Source organism: Prinia subflava, chromosome 5 (assembly GCF_021018805.1).
Source record: "Prinia subflava isolate CZ2003 ecotype Zambia chromosome 5, Cam_Psub_1.2, whole genome shotgun sequence".
NCBI classification, from domain to species: domain Eukaryota; kingdom Metazoa; phylum Chordata; class Aves; order Passeriformes; family Cisticolidae; genus Prinia; species Prinia subflava.
In genome coordinates, this window is record NC_086251.1 from 4934943 (window position 1) to 4956636 (window position 21694).

Below are 21694 nucleotides of genomic sequence, written 5' to 3' on the forward strand. Positions count from 1 at the left end.
AGTCCCTGCCCATCGCTGGGATGATCTCTAAGGTTCTTTACAAACCAAACTATTTCATGATTCAGTGAAACAAATAAGCTCAACTGAACTTCCAATTCTTAAGCTACAAAAAGACAGCTTTGTCTTCACAGGGAAAGAAGATCACCTGTTCAGATATGTCAGAGACTTGGCAGCACCTGTTTTTGGTTATCCAAGCAGAGTTAAAATTACATGAACAATACTTAAAACTTTAGACTTGCTACTGCACCCTGGTTATTCCCAAAAGAACTTATTATTAAAGGTCTCATTTTTTCTCCAAGGTAATTTTCTCTGATTGGTATTTCTGTACTTAGGGGTTCATTCAGAAGTTCTTTAAGGATTTGATTATTTTGATCAAGAAATTCAACATTGCTGTTTGATACAACAATATTTTAGATAGAACGAATGTTTTATGACAGAACAAATGGTATAATTCCTGGCACATTAGTTAATGCAAACCACCACTCAACCCATCCTGAGGGCACAGTTTCATCATTAAAATAATTGGTCAGTGGGTGGCAGACTTGTACTGAGTTTACTGTAATTTTTCAGGAGTTCCCTTATAAGTGAGTTTTTTCTGGTTAATGCTGGAAAATTCTCTGTATTTTTCAACATAACCAAGAACAAAGAAAAAATGTACCTAAAAACATGTCCAATACTATGGCCACAAAATAGTAATTCATAAAATGAGACCCAGACAGAGTAGCACTAAAGCAGTGTTGTGACCAAAACATTCTCCTCTTCCCCTCTCCTGCGTGGTCTGGTGTTGTAAGATAGCACAGCAGGTATTAATAACAGTAACAGTAACAAAGGCACTTGTTAGGTTCATAGGTTGGCTAAGACAAAACAGTAATAAAGATGATGTGATCACAGATTATTTATATTATGTACAACAGCAACATATGACTTCTCATAAATTAAAACTTCTTTTGCTCCTAAAGTTTATCTATTGGACTGCAGCTTCAGAAATGAAAAATTGCTTAGCAGTTCTCGCCTGTTTTCTGTAACTTTCAGGTTTTGGGGGGAAGGTGTGCAGCTGATATCAAATGCAGTGCCCATAATGGCCATATATGTACTTACTAATCAACAGTAATATCAGTCACTGTATTTTTTAAAACATGGACCTATATTTAAGAACATAAATTATTTTATAAAGACCAGTAAGATTTAAAATTCAGATTCTTAAATGTTTCCTGGAGAAGTCATGGTTTAATGTCAACCTAATTTTTTTGATCTTAAGTCTTTCCCCTGTAGTGCTGTTTCCATTTTATCCAAGGGAAATCCTTCTCTTTTTCATTATCCCATAGTACCATTAAATGCTGACTGTGTTCTGTTTTTCAGAGTCCTGTCCTCCAGTATCTATATTATCTTGCACAAATACCCATTGCTATGTCCCCACTTAGTAACAACAGCCTATTCCTGGAGTACTCCAAAAATCCTCTGCGGGAATTTCTCCATAAGGGACTGCACGTCTCCCTCTCCACAGATGATCCTATGCAGTTTCATTACACAAAGGTAGGAAATGCTAAAAGCACCGGCTTTGAATTTAGCAACGGCACCCCACGGGTCCAGAATGACCTGAAAGCTGTTTTATTTCATTGCTTAGGACATAGTGTCTTGTCTTTCAGTCACTTCATTCATTCTCCCTCCTCATTCTCTGTCCACTACTCACTGTTAGGCTTCGGAAGGAAATGTCTGATTTCCTAATTATGTTTCTTTTGTACTCTTGCCTCTCCAGTGTTGGCTGTTGAAGTATAAAATGAAGGATGAGGCTGAAGGGAGGTTTGAGCCTTCATAAACAATCCTCTAGAGTGCCAGGAAAGTCCAGTTTCCTTACTCTAATAAGTCTGGGGAAGTACATTACAAAAACACCATGTGGAATCTCAAGATGACACATGAGCTGCTTGCTCAGTGAGCTGACACAGATTCCTGCCCCTGGGTGGCCTGGCAGGACAGGAGTGCCTGGTCATGGCTGTGATGTCCTCGTTGGTGGCTGGCACTGATTTGAGCCATGCTGTGCCCAGAGGGGCCCGTCCATCGCTCAGCTCCGTGTCCCAGGACAAGCTGAGCCCTGCTAGCCCTGCTGGGCTGGCTGCTGGCCCGGGAGGGCCAGAGCCAGAAATTGCCCTGCTACCTGAATTACATCTGGGTGCTCCAGGGTGTTTGTGTACCCTGGGGGCTCCTCTGGAATTGCCTAAGAAATGCCTCCAAGGATCTGGACTGCAGGCTGCAATTTCTTAGACTAAGCTAACTGGATACCCAGTGCCTATTAATTATTAACCAGTAGTCCTTGGGAAAATTGAAATGTACAATTCTTTTCATAGTAGTTGTGATTTTAAAGTTTCAAACTTCTAATTTTTCACAGCTGTCTAAAGAGCATGTATAAAATCCTTAATAATGAGTACGTATCCCCATTTATATCTTATTTACTTCTAAGTTAATATTAAATGTATCTTGGTGCTGCAGGAAGCTCTCATGGAAGAATATGCTATTGCAGCTCAGGTGTGGAAACTCAGTACGTGTGACTTGTGTGAAATAGCGAGAAACAGCGTTCTGCAGAGCGGATTGTCAGACAAGGTAAGTGTGGCTGGGAAAGCTCTTCTGTGAATATCAGGGCAAGTAGGAACCCAGAAGCCAACAGTCTGAACACTGAATAGCAGGTGCTTAGTCAGGTATCTGTGCACATCCCTGTCCTCCTTTCCAGAAACAGTCACAAACTATTTGCTAGGCAGTCTCACATTACAAGTAAAGTACCAACATTATTTTTCCCCATTGCTTTGCTTTGGAATTCTCAAAATAGAGAGACCAGATGCCTGTTTACACTCAGTTCTCCTTCTACAAACTTTTAATTACTCGGGTGATATCCTTCTGCCAGTGATTTTCTACATCATGTCTTAGCATTAAATAAAAACAAACTGCCTGTCATAAGCAAGACATGTTTTTGCTTAAAAGGGAATACTACAGAAAATATTCTGGCTTAGACAGGCAGTCAGATTAGATTAAATTCCCTTTGGGCTTTAAAATTCTAAACAGCCAAGGCTTTCTCTGGGACTTAGTTTAGAGCATTCTCTCTTCTATGTCACTTTTGAACATTTCTCTGAAGGAACTGGTATTTGAAGGGGCTTCATGAGTATATTCTGTTGTTTATTCCAACATTCCCTGGTGACAACTACTCATTTTCCTCTTGTGCAACATTTAACCAACAAAAGAGACCTACACCTCTTTTTGCCCTCTCATATGCCAAATGTGGCAGTGAAGGCTGAACACTAACACAGAGGGTTTTAGCAAGCCAGACTGAGTGCACTTTTGAGTGATTATATGGATAAACTTCAGCCTTAAAATCTCCTAAACTGGTTAAGACTCTGAGGAAGAGTCTTCAATGGTCAGCTGTTCTTTTCACTTGTACTGGACTCATTGAACTAACACTTATTTCTTCAGTAAGTCAAAGCAGTTGAACTGACTTCTTCCTTTTAACTTTTAATCCCATTCACAGGAAAAGCAGAAATTCTTAGGGGTGAATTATTGCAAGGAAGGGCCTGAGGGAAATGACATTCGAAAGACAAATGTTGCCCAGATCCGGATGGCCTTCAGGTACGAGACTCTGTGCAATGAACTCAGCTTCCTGGCTGATGCCATGAGAACAGAAGATATTTCTACTCTGTCCAAGTAGTTACAAACTCAGAGAAACCAGAATATGTCTCTCTTAAGCAGGATAAGATGCTAATTAACCTCAAATCATCTGTCTTTGATGCTACAGAGACATAACTGAACAATGCAGAGACAAAGGGAGTACCTGTGGAAGGTAAACAGCGTTTGCTGTCACCTGTTACTGCGTTATTCTCGTTGCAAAGATTTCAGTTTCTATGAACATTAGGCTTTTTAAGATTGCTGTAAATATTACCTGCAAACGCAGAATCATGTACTATTTGTTTCATCCTGTCTTAACTGTGCCCTGCAGTGTAGCCTGGGAATCTAGAGAGAGTATCTGTAGCTGTGCTGTGCACCTGAGGATCCCGCAGATGCTGACAGCACACGCCCACCTGGGTTGGTCCTGCAAGTCTCAGTACCAGTCATGGCTTTTAACATTTTTAAGTTTAACTCTTTATTCATTAGCAGTTTCTATGGGGTGCAGAATTTTGAGGCTACCCTTTCATTCTGGAGGGTGTTCTGACACAGTTTTTAACTCAGTGTTTCAGCAGTCATATTGGAAAACAAGAAAAACCAACGTCAGGTAATCTTGTTCAATGACTAATTAATTCCTGTTGTTATGTAGGATGTCAGTGAAGAACAGCAGATGAATGCTTTTTAATCTAGCAAGTGGAAAACATGGTGTCAAAATCACTATTATACATTGTAATGAGTCTAATTATATCATGAAAATATTGCCTTGAAAGTTGAGAACACTTTTTTTATTGCTTTGTAATGGGAATATGTGGATATGCCCCTTCAAATTACTTAGAAATTTATGCAGATAATTCTGGTTGCATGTAAAGAGAATTTTTTTACTTGAAAAAGGGAAGTGTTCTTATGAATCAGTGGTAGAAATGCCAGACCTGGTTCTGGTCCTACTTCTGACATATTTTTACACATTTGTTTTAGTCTGTATTTTAGTCGACTACAGCTGAATGGGAAGTCAAGCTGTCTATTTATACAGAAGCCAGCCCACTTGAAATCTGTCATTTCAAATCATGGTATGTTATGTTAAACTATTTATTTATGAGAAAGTGGTTAGTCAAATACAGCTACTGGAGTATTCATCACTTTCAATCTCCCTATTTCATCATCTTTATGACACAGTAACTACTCCTGCAGAAAGGATTAAAGGTACTAACATGATGGCACCTGTGTATTGTGTAAGCTGCACACAGCCTCACACCAAAACAGACTCGAGGCTGGGGCAGCAGAGGGTGTGGATGCCTGTGAGTCCAGCAAAGCAACTCAATTGAAAGGCCTGCAGCCCCTGAGGCAGGATCTGAGCCCAGGGTTGGACCCCGGGCTCTCTAATATCCTGCACAGGGACACTGGGCTTCCTCAAACAGGCATTCAGCATTAATGCATAACAAGCCAATAACTGATACTGGCCATCAAGGTTCACCTGACCCTGAACCCTTGTGCTCAATCAGATGTCTTATGCCACTTGTATTTCCTAGGCCAGGCCCTTGTCCTGGAGCTTGGCCACCCACAGCCTTCCTTACAAGAGCTCTTCAGGTCTCACTTGCCCTTGCAAATGCAGCCAAAAGTGGCAGTGGTGACACCACAAGTACCGAAGGACCCATTAATGGCATCAATGTACAGAGGCATTGAAAACTCTTCTCAGGCTGTGGCAGTTCCAAGAGATACCTACAAGGACACCTTTTTAATGTCCTGCTGTCCTAGATGGAGATTGCAAGGAAATGGCACTAAAGCAGGGGAAGGAGGAATTCCTCATCACCTCCTGTAGCTGTGCAGCCTTGCAAGAACCCCTTGAGAGAGAGAGAGAGAAACCCAAAGACATCAGGCAGCAGCCTGGAATTAAGGCTGCTGTGAGGGAGGTCAAGACACAAGAGGGAGAGTTCTGGCTGTGCACTCACCATCACAGTCAGCCAGTGTCACACAGACAGAGCTGCAGTGACTGCAGAGGCTTTTCATCCAAAACCAGGGCTGCAGGCAGGTGGTGGGAATTTGACTTCAGCTCTTCAGTGCTCCAGCCTAATGTCTGCAGTGTGCCAGATTTTGTGTTCCTTGTTCCCCTAAAAGCCATGTGAAACCCCACTATGCTGCCCAGCTGTATGAGAGTAAAAGTGTCCCAGTTCTCAGCCAGCAGCCCCTGCTGGCCTCCCTGTTAGGAACTTTAGCAGCTCGTAGAATGCAGTCTCAGGATTGGTGTCATTTGCTTCAGATGAATCTGAGAAAGTAGTTCAAGCTGTTGTTTAGCTGCATCACATGCATATGGTCTTGTTTTCATCAATACAACTTCCTTATAAACTGTTACCAACATAACATGGTTTGGGAAAAACATCTGCATCCAGGCTAAATAAGCAACATGCTTGGTATGAAGAATTTACATTTTAAGTATTTCCACCTGAAAAACATTGCTCTACTTGGGTTGTTTCACCTGAAGATCGCTATTAGTGCTGCTTTTGTTGTCACTTACCTGCCTTTTTTAGTTTCCTTAAAATGACACCAAATTTGTGTCTATATTTAATACCTTTTCAGCTTTCCTTACCTCAGGTTCTAATAGGTCTGTAGCTGTTATTGGAAAACAAAAAGGAAAACTGGATTTGCATATTCAGTGAATGGTCAGTAATTGGGATTCTGACAATAACCACAGTAACACATAAGTGGTCATGACCACAAGTTCTGCTTTCTGTGCTTTCTTGTGTGCTGCTTTTAAGGGGAAATTGGGCTTATAGTATCATATTTGGGGAAATGTAAACAGACATCCTTTCAAGCTTCCACTGCAACATTTCTCCTGGGCATCATTAATTGGGCAAATGTTACTGATTCCCAAGTTCAGTTCTTCAGCTTGGCCTTGTTTTCTTTTCTTCAAGTTGCACTTTTGTGCTATGTGAGGCTGTTCAGAGTAACCTGGTGGGCTCAGGCTGTGGCTGGAATGAAGAGACAGATCCAGCACAAGTCACAGCTGTACACAGACACCAGGGAGGACAGGGCATGGCCGATCCCCCTGGCTGTGCTGAGGGCAGAACACGGCTGGTTCACTCAGGGCCTGCAAGAACATCCTACTTTACTTCAATAGAGAAAGGCTCAAACGTTATTCAAGGCTTCTTTAAATCTGTTGCTTCAAAAGCATTTTATACTTTCAACCTGAAGTGGTTAATTATGATTATTTAATGTTTACAACCTATCTACCTGAATAATTCTTTTCTGTTCTGTTACCTTAGCAAACTTAAGGCATTTGCTCTGCTACTGGAGAATACTTTTTTTTTTTCACAGCCCAGAGCCACCTTATTGTCTCATATCATTGTTCTTTATGTGCGGCTAAACATTTCTGTTCTCTTTGCCTCGTTAAAATCCAAGTCTGAAAAGGTGTCTGTAAAAACTGCTTTTTCTTTCTGTGCCTGGGTTACATGATGTTCATCTTTTGCCTCTTGTGGAAGCATTAAACATTACACTAATGAATGAATTGTAAAAGAGTATGGTTATGGATTTTGTGTGTCTGTCTCTTGAAAAATTTGTAACTCTTCCCAATCACCACATTTAAGGACAACTAAAACAGAGCAGTCCAAGGTGTGCTGTGATTTTGTGAGCACAACAGATTTATCTGACAAAACCCAACTAAGCAGCCAACAAGTGACAGATTTATATAAATAGTATCAACACAGATATCCTGCTACAGTAACCATGGCTTTTAAGGAAAAGCTTAACACAAAACACTGCAGTAAGAAATGGAGTCAAGATTTTTAGATGAAGAGTAAAACATCATCTCTTTCAATAAACAAACCTTATTTCTGTCCACAAGCAGCACTGGTGAAGCACAGGAGCACAGGTTCATCTGTAACTGAGAAATGTGCATTTCTCCCCCATGGCTCCCCAAGCACTGAACTCCACTGTTAAACAGCACAGTCTGTACAATAATAGTGAGACACCATCACCACTGCTCCATTAATCATTCACCATCACTGGCAGGGACTCTCACATGAAAAGCAGTTTTGAAAATGGGTCAGAACCACATCAGCATGGAAGCACAGACTGTTGTATCAAACTCCTACCTTTTAACACTTACAAATTTCAGAGGTGCAGATTTCCAAATACTTTAGGCTTACTTTGTGAAAACACCTAGCATTTTTTAAAATAACACTTAGAACCAAAGAGGAGTGCTCATTTAACCACTTATTGGAGTATATTCTTCATTCCAGCAGACACACTGTGCACAGTTCCATCCTAGTTCAAAAGACCTGGTTAATTCCTTTTAATATTAGGCCTACAACGTCCATGCCCAGTGTTTACTGTTTGAGTTTTGATGGGTTAGTAAGTAAAGATCTGCTAATGAACATCTTGGCAGCTCAGACAGAAGAGCAGGATGTGCTGTCCCATCCCTCGTGGATGTTATTATTGGCTGGCACAGAACAAAACTCTGGTCACACACTGTGGCCACTGGAAAAGCACACAGCACCATTTCAGTGCTTAAACAATATTTCTGTGTGATAAATTCTAGGCCTTGGAATCAAGCATCTCAAGAAATGGCAGTTAACAAAAATTCAGTTTTGAAATGACTGATGTTTAAGACACACTCATAAAGCAGAATTCTGTTCACCCACTTAAAACAGGTGAGGATAAAACCTCTGGCAAGTTGTCTTCAAGAATAATTCAACAACAGAAGCCCAAAGAAAATACTTAATTACTGTCATATTACTTCCATTACAGTGTGTGTGAATGCAAAATCAGAGCATTATGGATATGCAGTGTAAGGCTTAAGGCCAGCCAGGTTAACAGCTCCTACTTCTATCAAACATCCTTAGGGCTTCCTGAGGGGGCTGTTCTTCCAGGATCCAGCTGGATGCAAAGCACAAAGAACCACAGCCAATATGTTCCTTCCAAAAATAATGCATTTGGCACATACAGCTCTACAGGGGTGGGATTGAACAGCTCAGTTCAAACCTGTAACAGAGATCTCAGTGGTTGCCCTGGTTTCCAGAACTGGAAAGAGTATGGCTTAGAAAACCTTTCTAATTATGTATAGAATTTTCTTTAAGGGAAAGATAAGGAAGGTAAACACACCATTTCCCATGAAAAAAAGAACCATGCCCATCACACTGATATGGTGCCTAAACTTGACACCTAATAAATATAAAGGTTTGCTAATTGCTCTGGTACACCTACCTCCTGCTGTGCCTGTCAACTGGTCATTTTATCCACTCTAATTTCCTGATCTGTTAATGAACTCCTCTTCCATTTCTGCCTTGGCTTCGAAAGATCCAAAGAGATAAGCCAAGTAACTAGACAGAGGAAATAGTTACATTAATTACATGTTTTAGTTCTTACTTAAAATGAGGAAAAAATAAGAAAACAACATTCTAAACCTTAGCATTCTTAAACTTTAAAATACAATCAGAAACACAATGAAATAACTGAGGGGAAAAGTGTATCACACTTCTCTGAAGATAAAAATCCTTTCCCCAGACAAACCTACTCCATTGTCCTCTAAGAATTAGAGTAGTTTCATTTTTTCCACCACTGCAGAATGTTCCAATTTATTTGTGTTCCTAGTAGAGATCAAATCAGAGTCAGGTTTTTGGGTTTGGGTTTTTTTTTTTTCAGAGCTGCATTGAGGTACCTTGTTGATACCACCCTTCAAAATTTAAAAGAGCTCTCACCCACAGTGCCAAACTTTTAACCACACCACCTGTACAATGCAATTGTATTTGGATCAAAACTCAGTTTTCAGACTTCTAAAGCCAAGAGATTCCTTAAGCTAAAAAGAACTCTGACATTTCTTCCAAAGTAACTTTATTGCACAGTTCATACACAAAGTTTAATATAGTGGAATGTTCTTAGCTATTAATACCATCTCTAATGTTTAAGTTACAGTTTCACATTAAACCTGTCAGAAATGTTCACTTAACACAAGAAAGTTAATTTGTTCTAATGCCCCCCACCAACAGCTATTTGCAGTAATTCACATTTTCAAGGTCTAGCTTCTGGAACTCATTGCCATGCCCATGCCAATGGATTCCCTTTCCAAAACTGTTTGCTAAATGTTGCACTTCAGACTAAGTAATACCAACCAGTACCAAATTACTAGTTTTTCAGTGTTAAAGTATCTATTTCTCCATATAACATACAGTACATATATTTTACAAGGCACACATTACAGTATCTACATCACAGCAGTGTGAATTACAGCAACTTAATTTAAAAAAGCTGTACAGAATACAAAGTTTACTTTTTCACTATTTAAATAATTTTTTCATTAGTTTATATTTTAATTGTCATTATGCTGCAATTAACAACTTGTTTGCATCATTATAAAATTACATTTTAAGAAGTTCATGTAAGTTCTCAGCAGAAAGTCAACTTACAAAATCTCAGTTCAATATAATTCTTGAAGTACTTGAAAAATAAAGTTAGCTTGAAGCTTTCATTTAGATGTTCTTTCTGTTCCAGTGATATAAAAAGTTTAAAAAATTCAAAGGTTATTTGAAAGTTCTCAACATGGACTAATGCAAGCTCAAAAAGCAAAAAGAAAACAAACTGGTGCATGATTAGGAATATTTGCACACATTTTAGTGGGAAATCCTGGGCCAGTAACAATTTCCAGCCCAAACAATAACTGCCTTTATGCAACCAAACACTCCATACATTTACTGAAGAATATCTCATGGCTGTCAATGGCTTAAGGAAGGGAAAAAAAGAGTTCTCAGCTATATACACTCCTAAAAGGATTTTTCCCTAGCTAAATACAGATTTACACACTAAGCCATACTGGCACTCAGAGGACAGACACATGAAGGGTACGTTGCTTCTCTGTCTTTAAAACTGTGATAAATTTGACAGTGGTGTCAAAAGCCAAGCTCCAATGGGTGCCATGTGCTGTGCACATTCTTGAAAAAATTGATGTCATTAAGTTATTTTGTAGCCAATTAAGAAAAATAATCTAAATATGCATATCTACATGTGCACATGCCTTTTAGTTCAGAACCTGTCTGTGACAAAAGGACTTAAGCCTTATGGTATCATGGACTTTTAACATGTATGGCAAGGAAAAATGCACTCTCACAGTAAGCAAGATTTATGCTGATATTCCCTCAAATGCTACACTTGAATATTTTAACTTGAGGTTACTGAGTAAGAAGAAGTAGTATTTGTTAATATATAGATATATAAACTAATTCTCTACAGTAGCCATTAATTTCCATAACACTATTCATGCACAAGAGGCTTAGGAGGGGTTTCCTGAATACTAACATTTTTAGACTGTCTAAACTCAGCTCTTTAAAGACTTTATTGTGCAACACACAAAATACTGTTGCACTCCAGTGGTGATATCCCTTTTCCAAGCTGTCACATGTGCATCTCAGTCCAAGCCACATTATTGTTAAAGAAGCTTCCCTCTGCTACATAAAAGCATATTGCACTTGTAGATACAAAGTAAGCACCCTTACTTAGATTATCACTTGTAACTCTTTGTATACCTTTTAACTCTGATCTCATCACTTCAAAAACTCAAGAGGAGCAGGTAAAAACCACAGCATCAGATTAAACTACACCTTAAGTACTAATTCAAATAAAGGCATTCTCTTCAGATATGCCCAATGTTTAGAAATAATTTTAGCTGTTCTTTATCAAAAACTACTGAGAAGCTGATTTACTGTTTTTAGGATTGTGTACGAAACTGCTTAATGTTTCCAAGCTAATAAGACTATGCTAAATATCATATTTAAAAAAATATTCTAAGAGATAAGTCTTGTTAGAAGAATAAGGGGAAGTGCATAAGTACATTTACAGACCTGCCTACTCTCTCTGCCTACCTACTCTCCAAATTAGATTTAAAATAATTAATACTAAAAGTCCTAACAGATCAGATTAAGTACCTGTAAACACTAAGAGCAGCAATAACTTCCTACTTAAGAACAGGCAGTGGGACATCTTCAAGTTTCAACAGTAAAATTTCAAATTAATAACCGCTAGTGCTAACTCATCATCTCTAATCACATTAGTTGTGAATAAGGGACTGCTTTTAAGGGTAGGAACTGTGAGGTCAAGCCATCTGCCACGGTTCATCTCTGCAGCAGTACACTTCGATGCTCAAACAGTTTGCAGTTGTAGTTGTGCTGTTACAAGTTGCTTCGTCGAGTAGTTGAACTGTTAATCAACATCAAACGCTGTTGTTAAGCCGTGTTAATGATCAAAATGTTTGCTGAAAGAACAGTTTAATAACGAAGACTGCACACACAGAGACTTGCTCGGATAGCCTGTGCTTTAGGAGAGCAGCACAGACTCACAGCAGCCAAGAGGAGAAGGAAAGGACAGGCTGTGGAAGAACGGCAAGGAGAGGTAAAACCAGACGCTGGGGAAAACAAAAACTTCAAGTGGTTCTGCCTTGATCAGCCTGGTGGGCAGGGTCAGGGTCTGTGGGGCTGCCCCGCCTCATCCACCATGTTAAGGATGTAGGTGGCAATGTCATCTTCTGTGGGGGCCTCTGACACAACCCAGGAATCTCCTGCCCCGGTCACCTGCCGGCGGCACACGGGACAGTTTCTGTGGCGGTCACTCCTGTCAGGAAGGCACAGAAATGAGAGGTTTCCACTGATGGTCTCTGGCTGGCCAGAAAAAGCCAAAAGAGCCCCCAAACAGACAAACAAAACCCCAACAAAAACCAACCCAGCGAGGACTTCAAGAACGATCACGTTAATTGGTTTACACCACCTATCTATTTTATTTAAAAACCTCTTTCTGAGGAAGACTTCCGAATGGAGCTCCATTCTTCGAGTGAGAATTTGGAATCATGTTCCTCCTAATCGTTTGCTCAGGTCAGACAGGATGCATCTGGCTACCTGGCCAAAAAGTTCAAATGGAAATTCACTGTCTAAATTAATTCTTCCTATCTTCAGGAATTCAGCTGAGGTCCTTAGAAACCCATCTCCTTTGCCTTCCTAAAGAGAAGGAGCCTTTTCCTGGGTCATGCAGCCCACAGAACTGGTCCCCTGGAGTCTCAACCCTCTCCACCATCTCGGGGGTCCCAAACACTTCTGTTTGAGCTGGGAGCCTCTGCTATGCCTAAACTGAGAGGAGATCAACCTTAAAAATTACAGACCAAATGAAAGCATGGTGTAACTGGAACTTAGTGAGGAGTTGAGCTGATTCATCAGCCAAAGCAAAGTGTATAATCCACTCTCCAGCACAGTCACTAAACTAAGCCCTGTTTTGCTGATAGATGTTAGGGTATTTTCCTGGAAGAGAGAAATGACTTGGTATATTCTGAGATCCAGTGATTTTTTACTATGTTTTCTCCTTGTGGAAGCCTGGTGTTTGTTACAAGAGTTAACTTCCTTGCTAAGTCTTTCAAAAGGTCACAAAACAAAATCTTATGCACCAATTATGTGTAAACCCATTTGCATTAACTAGCCAAAAAAACCCTGCCAGACTGCCAGGACACTTCCCTGATCCTTCATCGCCTGCATGGGCAGCCAAGAGCTGTGTTCCTCCACAAAAGAATTTTTCTCTCCTGCTTTTCCAAGAACTGGTGTATCAGTGATGCAGAAGCTGGAAAGGTGTTCAAGTCACTGTGAAGCTGAACATTGTAAGCTACATGCTATATATGAAAATTTGAAGGTGCTGCCATTGAGAAGAAGTATCTTTCTGGAAGAGTCTGAAGTATTTAAATGAGTAGATTGTATGCTATTTATTTGAAGTGAAAGCATAACATATGGAAAAAATCCCTCTGATAGTTATTTCCCAAGTTAGTGACAGACAGTCCAACTTATCCTCACATTTGCAGTCTTAACAAGCCTTGAATGAGATTTTGTGAAGCATAACATGCCAGTATCTGAATACACCATCTTCTGAAGTGTCTGAGCAAGACTATAACAATTCAATTTTAGAAGAATAAAAAGATGTAAGAAACTACAAAATGCTGAAGAGCACTTTCACATCTCTTTTTCACAAAATTTTCTGCTTTCCTTCTGCTTCAGTCTGATTTTACTCAAGCTTGTTATGTATCATATGTACATTAGCCTGCAAATGTCTTCAGACATTAAATTATATGGCAACCACAGAATCTGCCAAACCTAACTGAAACATGCATACCATAAAATAATGAATATCCTTTCATCTATATTACCATTTATCAATGCATTTCTGGCAGAAACTGTGAGCACACGGCAGGATTAAATCAGCACGCCCATCCATGCAGATGCAACACTCCTCTTCATCTGTCAGCTGTTTAACCCTGCAGGAGAGAAGACACTGTTTTCTTCCACATGTTTGATATTTATGCCCCAGTAACTACACCAGTTACTACATTTTTCATCATAATTAGTGATGGCCATAAAGAAACACCTGTGCTTTTAATCTGTGAATGGACTACTTATGTCACCCCAGCCTATGTCAGCACTGAATTAAAGTAGCCAGAATGTGCATTTATTTTTGGTGTCAGTATTTGTGTCAGGTGCTTTTGGTGTTGCCACAGGTTCTGTAAATCCCTTTTCATATCAACAAGGAAGGTGAGGAGTTGTAACTGCTTTGCATCACACGACTAGGCAGAAGAACAGAAACACTGTTTACATTAAAGGCAGGGGAAGAACCTGCCTTCCTGTCACTGCACATCAGGCTGAACTAGTTCCTAATGAACTCTGCCAGATTTCTGCGTGCTGGTTTATGTCCCAGACAAAAACATGCATGTCAAGAGGATCACTGCCAGCGTGCACGTTCACTCATTTCCCATGGCATCAAAATGCCAGGAGCTGAACTGCTCATTAGACTGAAAAGGCTGATTTTAGCTTGCAATATGCTCCATATGATTGCTCCTCAAATTAGGACACTCCAGATGACTGCTACCACAGCTTTTCCAGTTAAACTCCCAGGAGTTTCTATTGGTGGGGAAATCTAAAAATTATCTCACTACCCAAGATAGATGTTGACATTTTATATCTTCTTCCCAAAAAACAGATATCTGTATCTAATGCTCTTAACAGAGTATCTTAAATACTTGCACATCAAGACTTCTCAAGTGTGAAACGGTGCAGAGAGTCCTCAGCTGTCACTAGCCTAACCAGAAATGTAAAGTTCCCAATTTTATAGTCACAGTTCATTTCCAAAACAGCCAAGGAAATGTTCTAAAATGCTTGGGTTTTCCAAAAACCCTGATTTGGGAGCCCCTGTTCTGACCTGAGGGACAGAGATAGCTTTTTGGAAAAAAAGGCATTTCAGGAGTCAGTCCACTTCATGACTACTGACCAGACCGTTTTTGCTTAGGCATCTAAGCGAGCTTGTCAAATACATTCATTCATTTTTGAACTGTACAGAACAGCCAGCTACTGAACAGCAGGCAACATGCCTCTGTTTTATCTTTCAGTAGGTCCTTGAGGTTTCCTTTTCAGCTTCTTTTTAGAGAAATAACTTTAAAATGACAGATTTTTCTTTGACAGATGGTAATTTGCATACAGTGAGGACAACAGTTTCCAAGAAGCCTTCTCACTGTGTTCTTTAGACCTGTCCCCTCTCATTTTCCTCCCCCATGCAATTCTGAGTATTAACCTTCAAGAGCACTTGAATTTTTCAGATTTGCTGGTGTCTATACAAGCAATTACACTGGGCCTATTTATAAAGTTTCTGCAAAGTCAGCTTTACTCACAGGACTAAGTTCCTGAAGAAGCAGTAAAATAAAGGAGTGACAGACTAAGGAAATGCTTATCTCTTTATTATCAGAAAGCATAAACCACTTAGGCATATTTTGAATGCTCTGAATAGGAAGTGGATGTTGTAGAGAAATAGGGTATTATTCCAGGGGAAAAAGTTAAGAAGAATTAAACAGATAACACTTGCTATTTTTAAATAGTGAGGGCTAACTTTGCAGAGCTGAAAAGTGTCAAAAGGTGAGAAGAACTGAGGCAAATGGGTGGTTATCACAGAAAAATATACTGAAGATTTCACTGGTGTAGAATACCTGAAGGTGCTTCAGGTATTCAGCCTGTATTTTCTTTATTAACTTGGCTAAGACACAAGCTCACCAAACTGCATCATATTAACAAAGCTTTTTGTTTGTGACTGATGCTGCCTCAAGTGATGAAGTTTACAAACAAGAAGGATGCTCATCTCCCCTGTCTCCAAGTCTGAAAAACTGAAAAAGAAAACTCACACAGGAAACCTTTTATCTTCCTTGTTGACTTCAGCAATAAATAAAGTTGCTTTGCATAAGCATCTGGGGTCTATGTTGTTTGGTTTGGCTGTATGAAGGAAAAGACCATTTCCAGAAAAACGTGTGTTCTGGTATAACCTTGAGAAAGCAATTTTCCTGGTCTTTCTCAAACACATTCACAATTTAGAGGAAATTAAATGAAATGAAAGTAATACCTTCTGCAATCCACTGGCTCAGAAAAACCAGTGGGCACTGTGGAGTGACAACACAGGTCACCCTTTTTCATTCCAACAGCTGCACTGTGACACTGGGGCTGTTCCATTACAATACCTGGCTGCCAGCTCTTCACTGATGAACACAGAGAACTCTACCCTTTACTACCTTTTCTTGTAAAACCTAGCTCTGCCTGACTTTAAACTGAGTTAGAACCCTGAACTTATGCAGGAAAAGTAAGTAATTACTGGTAGCAGCAATGCTTCCACACAGGGAAAGGGTGACTGGCTTCTTGCTGTTACATTCAGTTTGAACTGAAGTTATGGCAGGTGTTGACCTCAGTCTTTTGTTTTTCCTCTGGTTAACAAAGCAGAAGGTTAACGTGAGTGTGACAGTTCACATTTTTCCAGTCTTACAAGTTAAATTATTACCACAACTGATGGGTTTCTAGTGGCAACAGATGGGAACTTGCACATGCCAAAATGTAAGAGGAAGAGAAAGTTTAAGTGGAACAATAACAAAATCCATTTAAACAAACACTGTCAAACCCCCTGGATCTGTAGCTGCAGCTGATTCCTTTTTCTCCCACTTCCTTACTCAGGAGATCCAACATATGCTATGTTTATATTAGAACTGATCTCTCGAAGGGTTGTTCTGCAGCTAAGGTATGGTGGCAGCACATTTCAGGATTTCACCCAGGTGCACTGCAGCTCCCTTGGTGCAGGGGAAGGGGTCTGTTCCTGTTTGGTGATGGTGCAAAGCCTGCAGCTGCCAAGAGCCAGCAGGTCTCACCAGCAGGTGTTTGTAGTTGGGGTTTGAAGCACAACTCCCAAAATGCTTATGGCTGTAACTGGGGTCAGAAGCTAAAGTGGATCAAAATACCTTCCCATCCACAAGCTGGCCTGACACGAAGACACAGACATCCAACTCTCAGCAGCTTCTTCAGAAGTATCACTCTGTGCAAGAACTCCTGCTGCTTGACTGGTGATGTCTTTATAAAGTTGAGTGAACTGATATAAGTTCAAGATTCTAGAAGCTTCCACGATGCCACTTGTTTTATTTATCTTAAGATATAAGAATTGTTTACAATTACTATTCAGGTTTGAACTTGGCATTGCTCAGAATCTTTGCAAAGCCCTGCACTAGTCCCTTCCTAGGTGTCCTTCAGCACACGAACAAGCTGCAGTCTGCCCCAGCAGGAGTCAGGACTGCCCACAGCACCAGGAGCACCACGGGCAGCACCACAATTTTAGGGCAAGGCCATTGCCATCACTGCTAAAATGGATTCAGGTGTGAGTAGGGACCTAAAAATGCCCAAACACCTGGGCTGAGCTCAGAACCAAGCACAGGCTAATCAGCATCTGATATCTCAACTTAAAATTGCCTACAGTGATGGCCGCCTTAATGAAAACGAGGAGTAAACAGAAAATTACTAAGAGTCTGAGGGCTGGCTTTGTTTAACCACATGTTAAGATTGCTCAGGGGATTCAGGATCATTAAAGGACTTTACGTCATAGCATAGAGAGGGGAAAATTTCCTCATCAGACAGCAAATTTCATAAGTTTCTGCCATAAAATAAAACATTTAACCTTCAGATTGGTTTTCTAAGGGATCAGACTATGTACAGGCACACCAGCTCAACTAATAATGCCTGGAAGAACTGATTAATTTCTACTATTAATTTCAAAATCTACAGTTCACAGCTTGTTGTACCATTGGATTACTTGACCTCACAAATCACCTGCATTTGTAACTCAAGGGCTGGAAGTGCTCCACTGGAAGAAGGCATCGCTCCTTTAAACTTAGTTATACAAATGTTTTTGTTGCCATTTCTGCTTTTTGCAGAAACTTAGAATTTAGACTTAATTTATCTCCAACAGCGTCTTTGAATGCATCATTTGTATCAAAACACAGTAGCAGGTGCTGGATTTTACAAGTCAAACTGACAGTCCTCAAACCTTTGTATACAAACTGCCCACCAAATGACAATGTTCACACTTACTTTGGTACATATTATCCTAACGATCACCTTCCAGAAAGCAGAAGAATCAGACCCAGGCTGCACTTCAAATAACAGATGTTTGTCTTGTCCAGAAGCCAATTTTGCAGTACTGAAACAAAGCAACATCAGTTTAATGTCATGTGCTGGACCTGCAAAGATCAGCAGCCTCAGCCAAGTGGGATTATTCATGGTTCACCTGCCTGCTCTCTGTCCTTAAAAGAGATTTTAGCAATACTGCCCAGGGGTATCAAAGTGTAGGGTAATGACCTTCTTAGCATTGAATGCATTTCACTTTAAATTGCACAGCAAACTTCCGAAAATGTTGTGCAAGTCTTTTGATCCAGCATCAGTAAGCAGGAGTACTTTATAGACATTTAAATTCATATATACTCTGACTGTTTATGACACTAATCACACAATCTTGTCTCCAATCTGAAAAGGTTATTTCCTCAAGAGGTATGTAAAAAAAATCCTGTGAGTACCAGCATATGCTGATGAGCTGTATTTTTGTAAGTATATATTAATAATGAGGTAGTCAGGTGAATGTGCCAGGTGACCTAAGATTTTTTCTTTTCATGGAACACAAACACAACGGTCTATTCCATAAGAATAGAATACATTCAGGCTTAAGGAAACGCTGCAAAGAAACCACTTGAATAACATTATTTTGGAGTGAATGATACTGATACATGCCTGGAGTCTCAGGCAAAACATGAGGTTATGTTCTTCAAAATCTATTTATGTATCTACCCAGAAGACAGCTATGTGTTCTTCAAGGTCATTCACAAAGTATGACCCTCTCCAAAATAATTTCTAAACTGAACACAAATTCACATTTTAGTTAAACAGCAAACATTACAAAGCCCTTATTCAATGTGTGTGTGGTTACGCTTCATTTTATACCATAAATACAGGCTAAAAATGACAACAACTGCTTTTCTGCCCATTTCTTTTTACTGTCATTGCACTGGTCAAATAAAAGGCAGGCTATGAAAAATCTGACAAAAAAGCAGCCTTTTGTTTGGGATTATCTAGGTCACTGGTCTGGGACAGTAAGATGCATCTCATCCTTAATGAGCAGCAGCCTTGCATGTCTGCAGAGGTGGCAGGGATGGCCACAAACAGTTCTGTCTCAGGTGCCACCCCCTCTGGAGATCTGCTGTCCCCACCAGGCTTCCATTGCTCCTTCCTACCCAAACTGAGAAGCACAGAGGGAGCAGCACTGCATCTTCAGATGGGAGAACCATGAGGGACACAGGTGACACGAACAAAAAGAGGACACTAAATCAACTCTTGTGAACTTTTAAGAGAGAGCAAGGCTTGCTGGAAGAAGAGTACTGGAGAAAAGTGAATTTAAGGAGGAGAAAAGGCTTTTGGTTGTGAGGTGTAATTACAACCATTATAAAAACATAAAAGAAATGAAGGAAACATTTCAAAACCATCAGGCCAGTTCTGGCTTAGGCAGCATACAATAATATATTGCATACAAGGTCTCTGCCAAACACACAAAAAAGAGAAAGATACAAAGTAAGGCTTACATATCATTGAGTTCAGCTACTCTTCCCAGAAACTCTTCATAGGTTAGGAAACCACTTTCTTGAACCAAAGAGGCATGCTTCGCTACTTTTTCTGGCAGCTTGTTAATTACAGTTTGTGTGTGGTTTGAAATCTGTTGACCCATGGTGAAGTTCTTCACCTCAGTTCTGCAGAGAGAAGTTCTCATTCAAGGTGCTGAGTCTCTGCTAAAAACATTTGAGAGAGTTACATTTGTGTGTTTGTGAGGGGCTACTCCCTCACTTTCTTTTAGCCTACAGTAATTATTCCAAAAGCAACACAACCTGAACAGTCAGATCAGGACACTGAACAGAATACAGAACACTCTGAAGAGTCTGGATATGGCATTATAATCTTACTAAAAATGTATTATTTTGCTTACAGCAATACTTATATTAAATACAGATAACTTTCTACACAAATTCAGCTGCAATACACACATATATAAATGCATCCAATGGAATGGGAAAAAAAATCTTAAGATGACAATGGTGATTTATGACAGCCTTTGTTTATTCTAAATATTTGTGCATGTGAATATCAGAATGTCTGCAAATAAGCACGTCAATGTCTGTTTATACATAGACATCACATTAGGAATCAGCTTTCTCACATCACACTTACATTGGCAGATCAAAAGAACTCCCACAGCATTCTGAAACTGGTAAGCCAAGGGATCCATGTCAGTAGAAACCAATTTAGAGACTTCCCTATCTGCACAAAACACTCAACTTTAGGATGTATTACAGAACTGACTTGCTCAAATGTCTCCAGCTCCAACTTACTTCATCCTTCCCTCACACCCAAATCTTTTTCCCCAACAATCTGCCCAAGGATTAATGCCATGCCCTCTGAGTATTTATCTGCTTACTCTCCTTTACCCCTCTGTATTTGACTTCCCTCGAAATGCCTCTTTGTGGAGTTCATTGTTTGTCAAGCAAACCGGTTGTGTCAGGCCTTTTAGACTTCTACAGAGAGATGTGTGCGAGGGCAAGCGAACTGCAGAACATCCACCCGAACTCTAACATGGAGCAATCTGACAGTAGCTGCGTTACAGCCTCTGATGACAGAGACATCACACAGGCAGCAGCACTTTGCCCTGCAGGTAGCTGTAGCAGCATTGGGCTTCACCCCACCCAGAAAATTTACAGCTGCTGTGATCTCACCATGGTGTGAGAAAAACACAGTGAGCTCCTGTCAGAGCCTACTGAAGTACCACGCAATTTCACCACAGTAAGCTTCCAATTCCTGGTTGGAATTGTGACCACTTTCTGTTCCCACACGGATATCCTTCCCCTCCAGCCACTTTTCTCCCTGCCGATAAGGCTCCTGCCCGGCTCTCCGGGGAGTGTTTGGTGAGCACACGCCCCGGCCACGCACGTCAACAGCACAGCCTGTCACCTTCAGACACCTCGTCCCGGATCTCCCGGCCTGGAGAGCTCCTGTGCTCCCCCGAGCTGCTGAGAGAGCACCTAAATCCCGGCACCCAAAGTTTGGGGAAAAGCACCGGCGAGGGTGTCTGCACAACTGGATATCGGGAAAAGTTTCACCCCGAAATCTCCTCAGGGAAGCGGTGACAGCACCAAGCCTGACAGAGTTCAAGAAGCGTTTGGACAACACGGTTGTCCTCTCAGGCGCTTGGGGTGACTCTTGGGGTGTCCTGTGCAGGGCCAGGAGTTGGGCTTTGATCCCTGGGAGTCCCTTCCAACAAGGCTTGTCCTGAATGTTCACCCTTCAAGAGCCGCCACACCCCGCGTCACCGCAGACCCGCGAGGCGCCCCGAGCGGCGCGGACGGGCGCGCGCACAGCCCCTCACGGCCCCGCCCGCCCTCCCCCGGTGCGGGCCCTCAGCGCCGTGCGCGGGACGGGCCGCGCTCAGCCCGGCTGCGTCACGGCCGCCCCGCCCGCTCCCCCCGCCCGGCCCTGCCCGCACCCGCCGGCTTCCCCCGGCCCGGGCCTTGCGCTCGGCGCCGAGGGGCGGCGGGGGGCGGGTCCCGCTCACCGCATCCCCGGCACGTCCCGCGGAGGAGCCGCCGCCGCCCCACGGGCACCGCAGCGCCGCGGCCGCTCCCCCGCGCCGCGCAGGCGCGCGCTCGGCGGCGGCGCGCGGG

General features: G+C 41.3%; 2 protein-coding genes across 12 annotated transcripts in view; one reads left to right on the forward strand and one right to left on the reverse strand.

The window, feature by feature from the left end:
* AMPD3 (adenosine monophosphate deaminase 3) overlaps positions 1-7151 on the forward strand; it is a 33419-nt gene extending 26268 nt beyond the window's left edge. For all 3 annotated transcript variants that reach the window (XM_063397665.1, XM_063397664.1, XM_063397662.1), the window contains exons 13-15: positions 1360-1533; positions 2485-2595; positions 3512-7151. In XM_063397665.1, coding sequence (XP_063253735.1) covers positions 1360-1533; positions 2485-2595; positions 3512-3688 — 462 coding nt within the window. In that variant the 3' untranslated portion in view covers positions 3689-7151. The remainder of the gene's footprint in view (positions 1-1359; positions 1534-2484; positions 2596-3511) is intronic.
* Positions 7152-9448: 2297 nt separating this feature from the next.
* Positions 9449-21693, reverse strand: RNF141 (ring finger protein 141). 9 transcript variants are annotated; one of them, XM_063397668.1, is made up of 7 exons: positions 21586-21693; positions 20208-20297; positions 19568-19768; positions 18030-18138; positions 16910-17091; positions 13799-13906; positions 9449-12231 (listed from the first exon to the last, which is right to left on the reverse strand). In XM_063397668.1, exons 3-7 carry the CDS (start codon positions 19750-19752, stop codon positions 12081-12083), a joined length of 735 nt encoding a protein of 244 aa, XP_063253738.1. In that variant the 5' UTR covers positions 19753-19768; positions 20208-20297; positions 21586-21693; the 3' UTR covers positions 9449-12080. The 9 variants fall into 9 exon arrangements, with proteins under 9 accessions (XP_063253738.1, XP_063253736.1, XP_063253740.1 ...); XM_063397666.1 differs by having other exon boundaries at positions 19568-19771; XM_063397670.1 differs by having other exon boundaries at positions 19568-19771; positions 20208-20244; positions 21586-21688.
* Between the last annotated feature and the right edge of the window lies 1 nt (position 21694).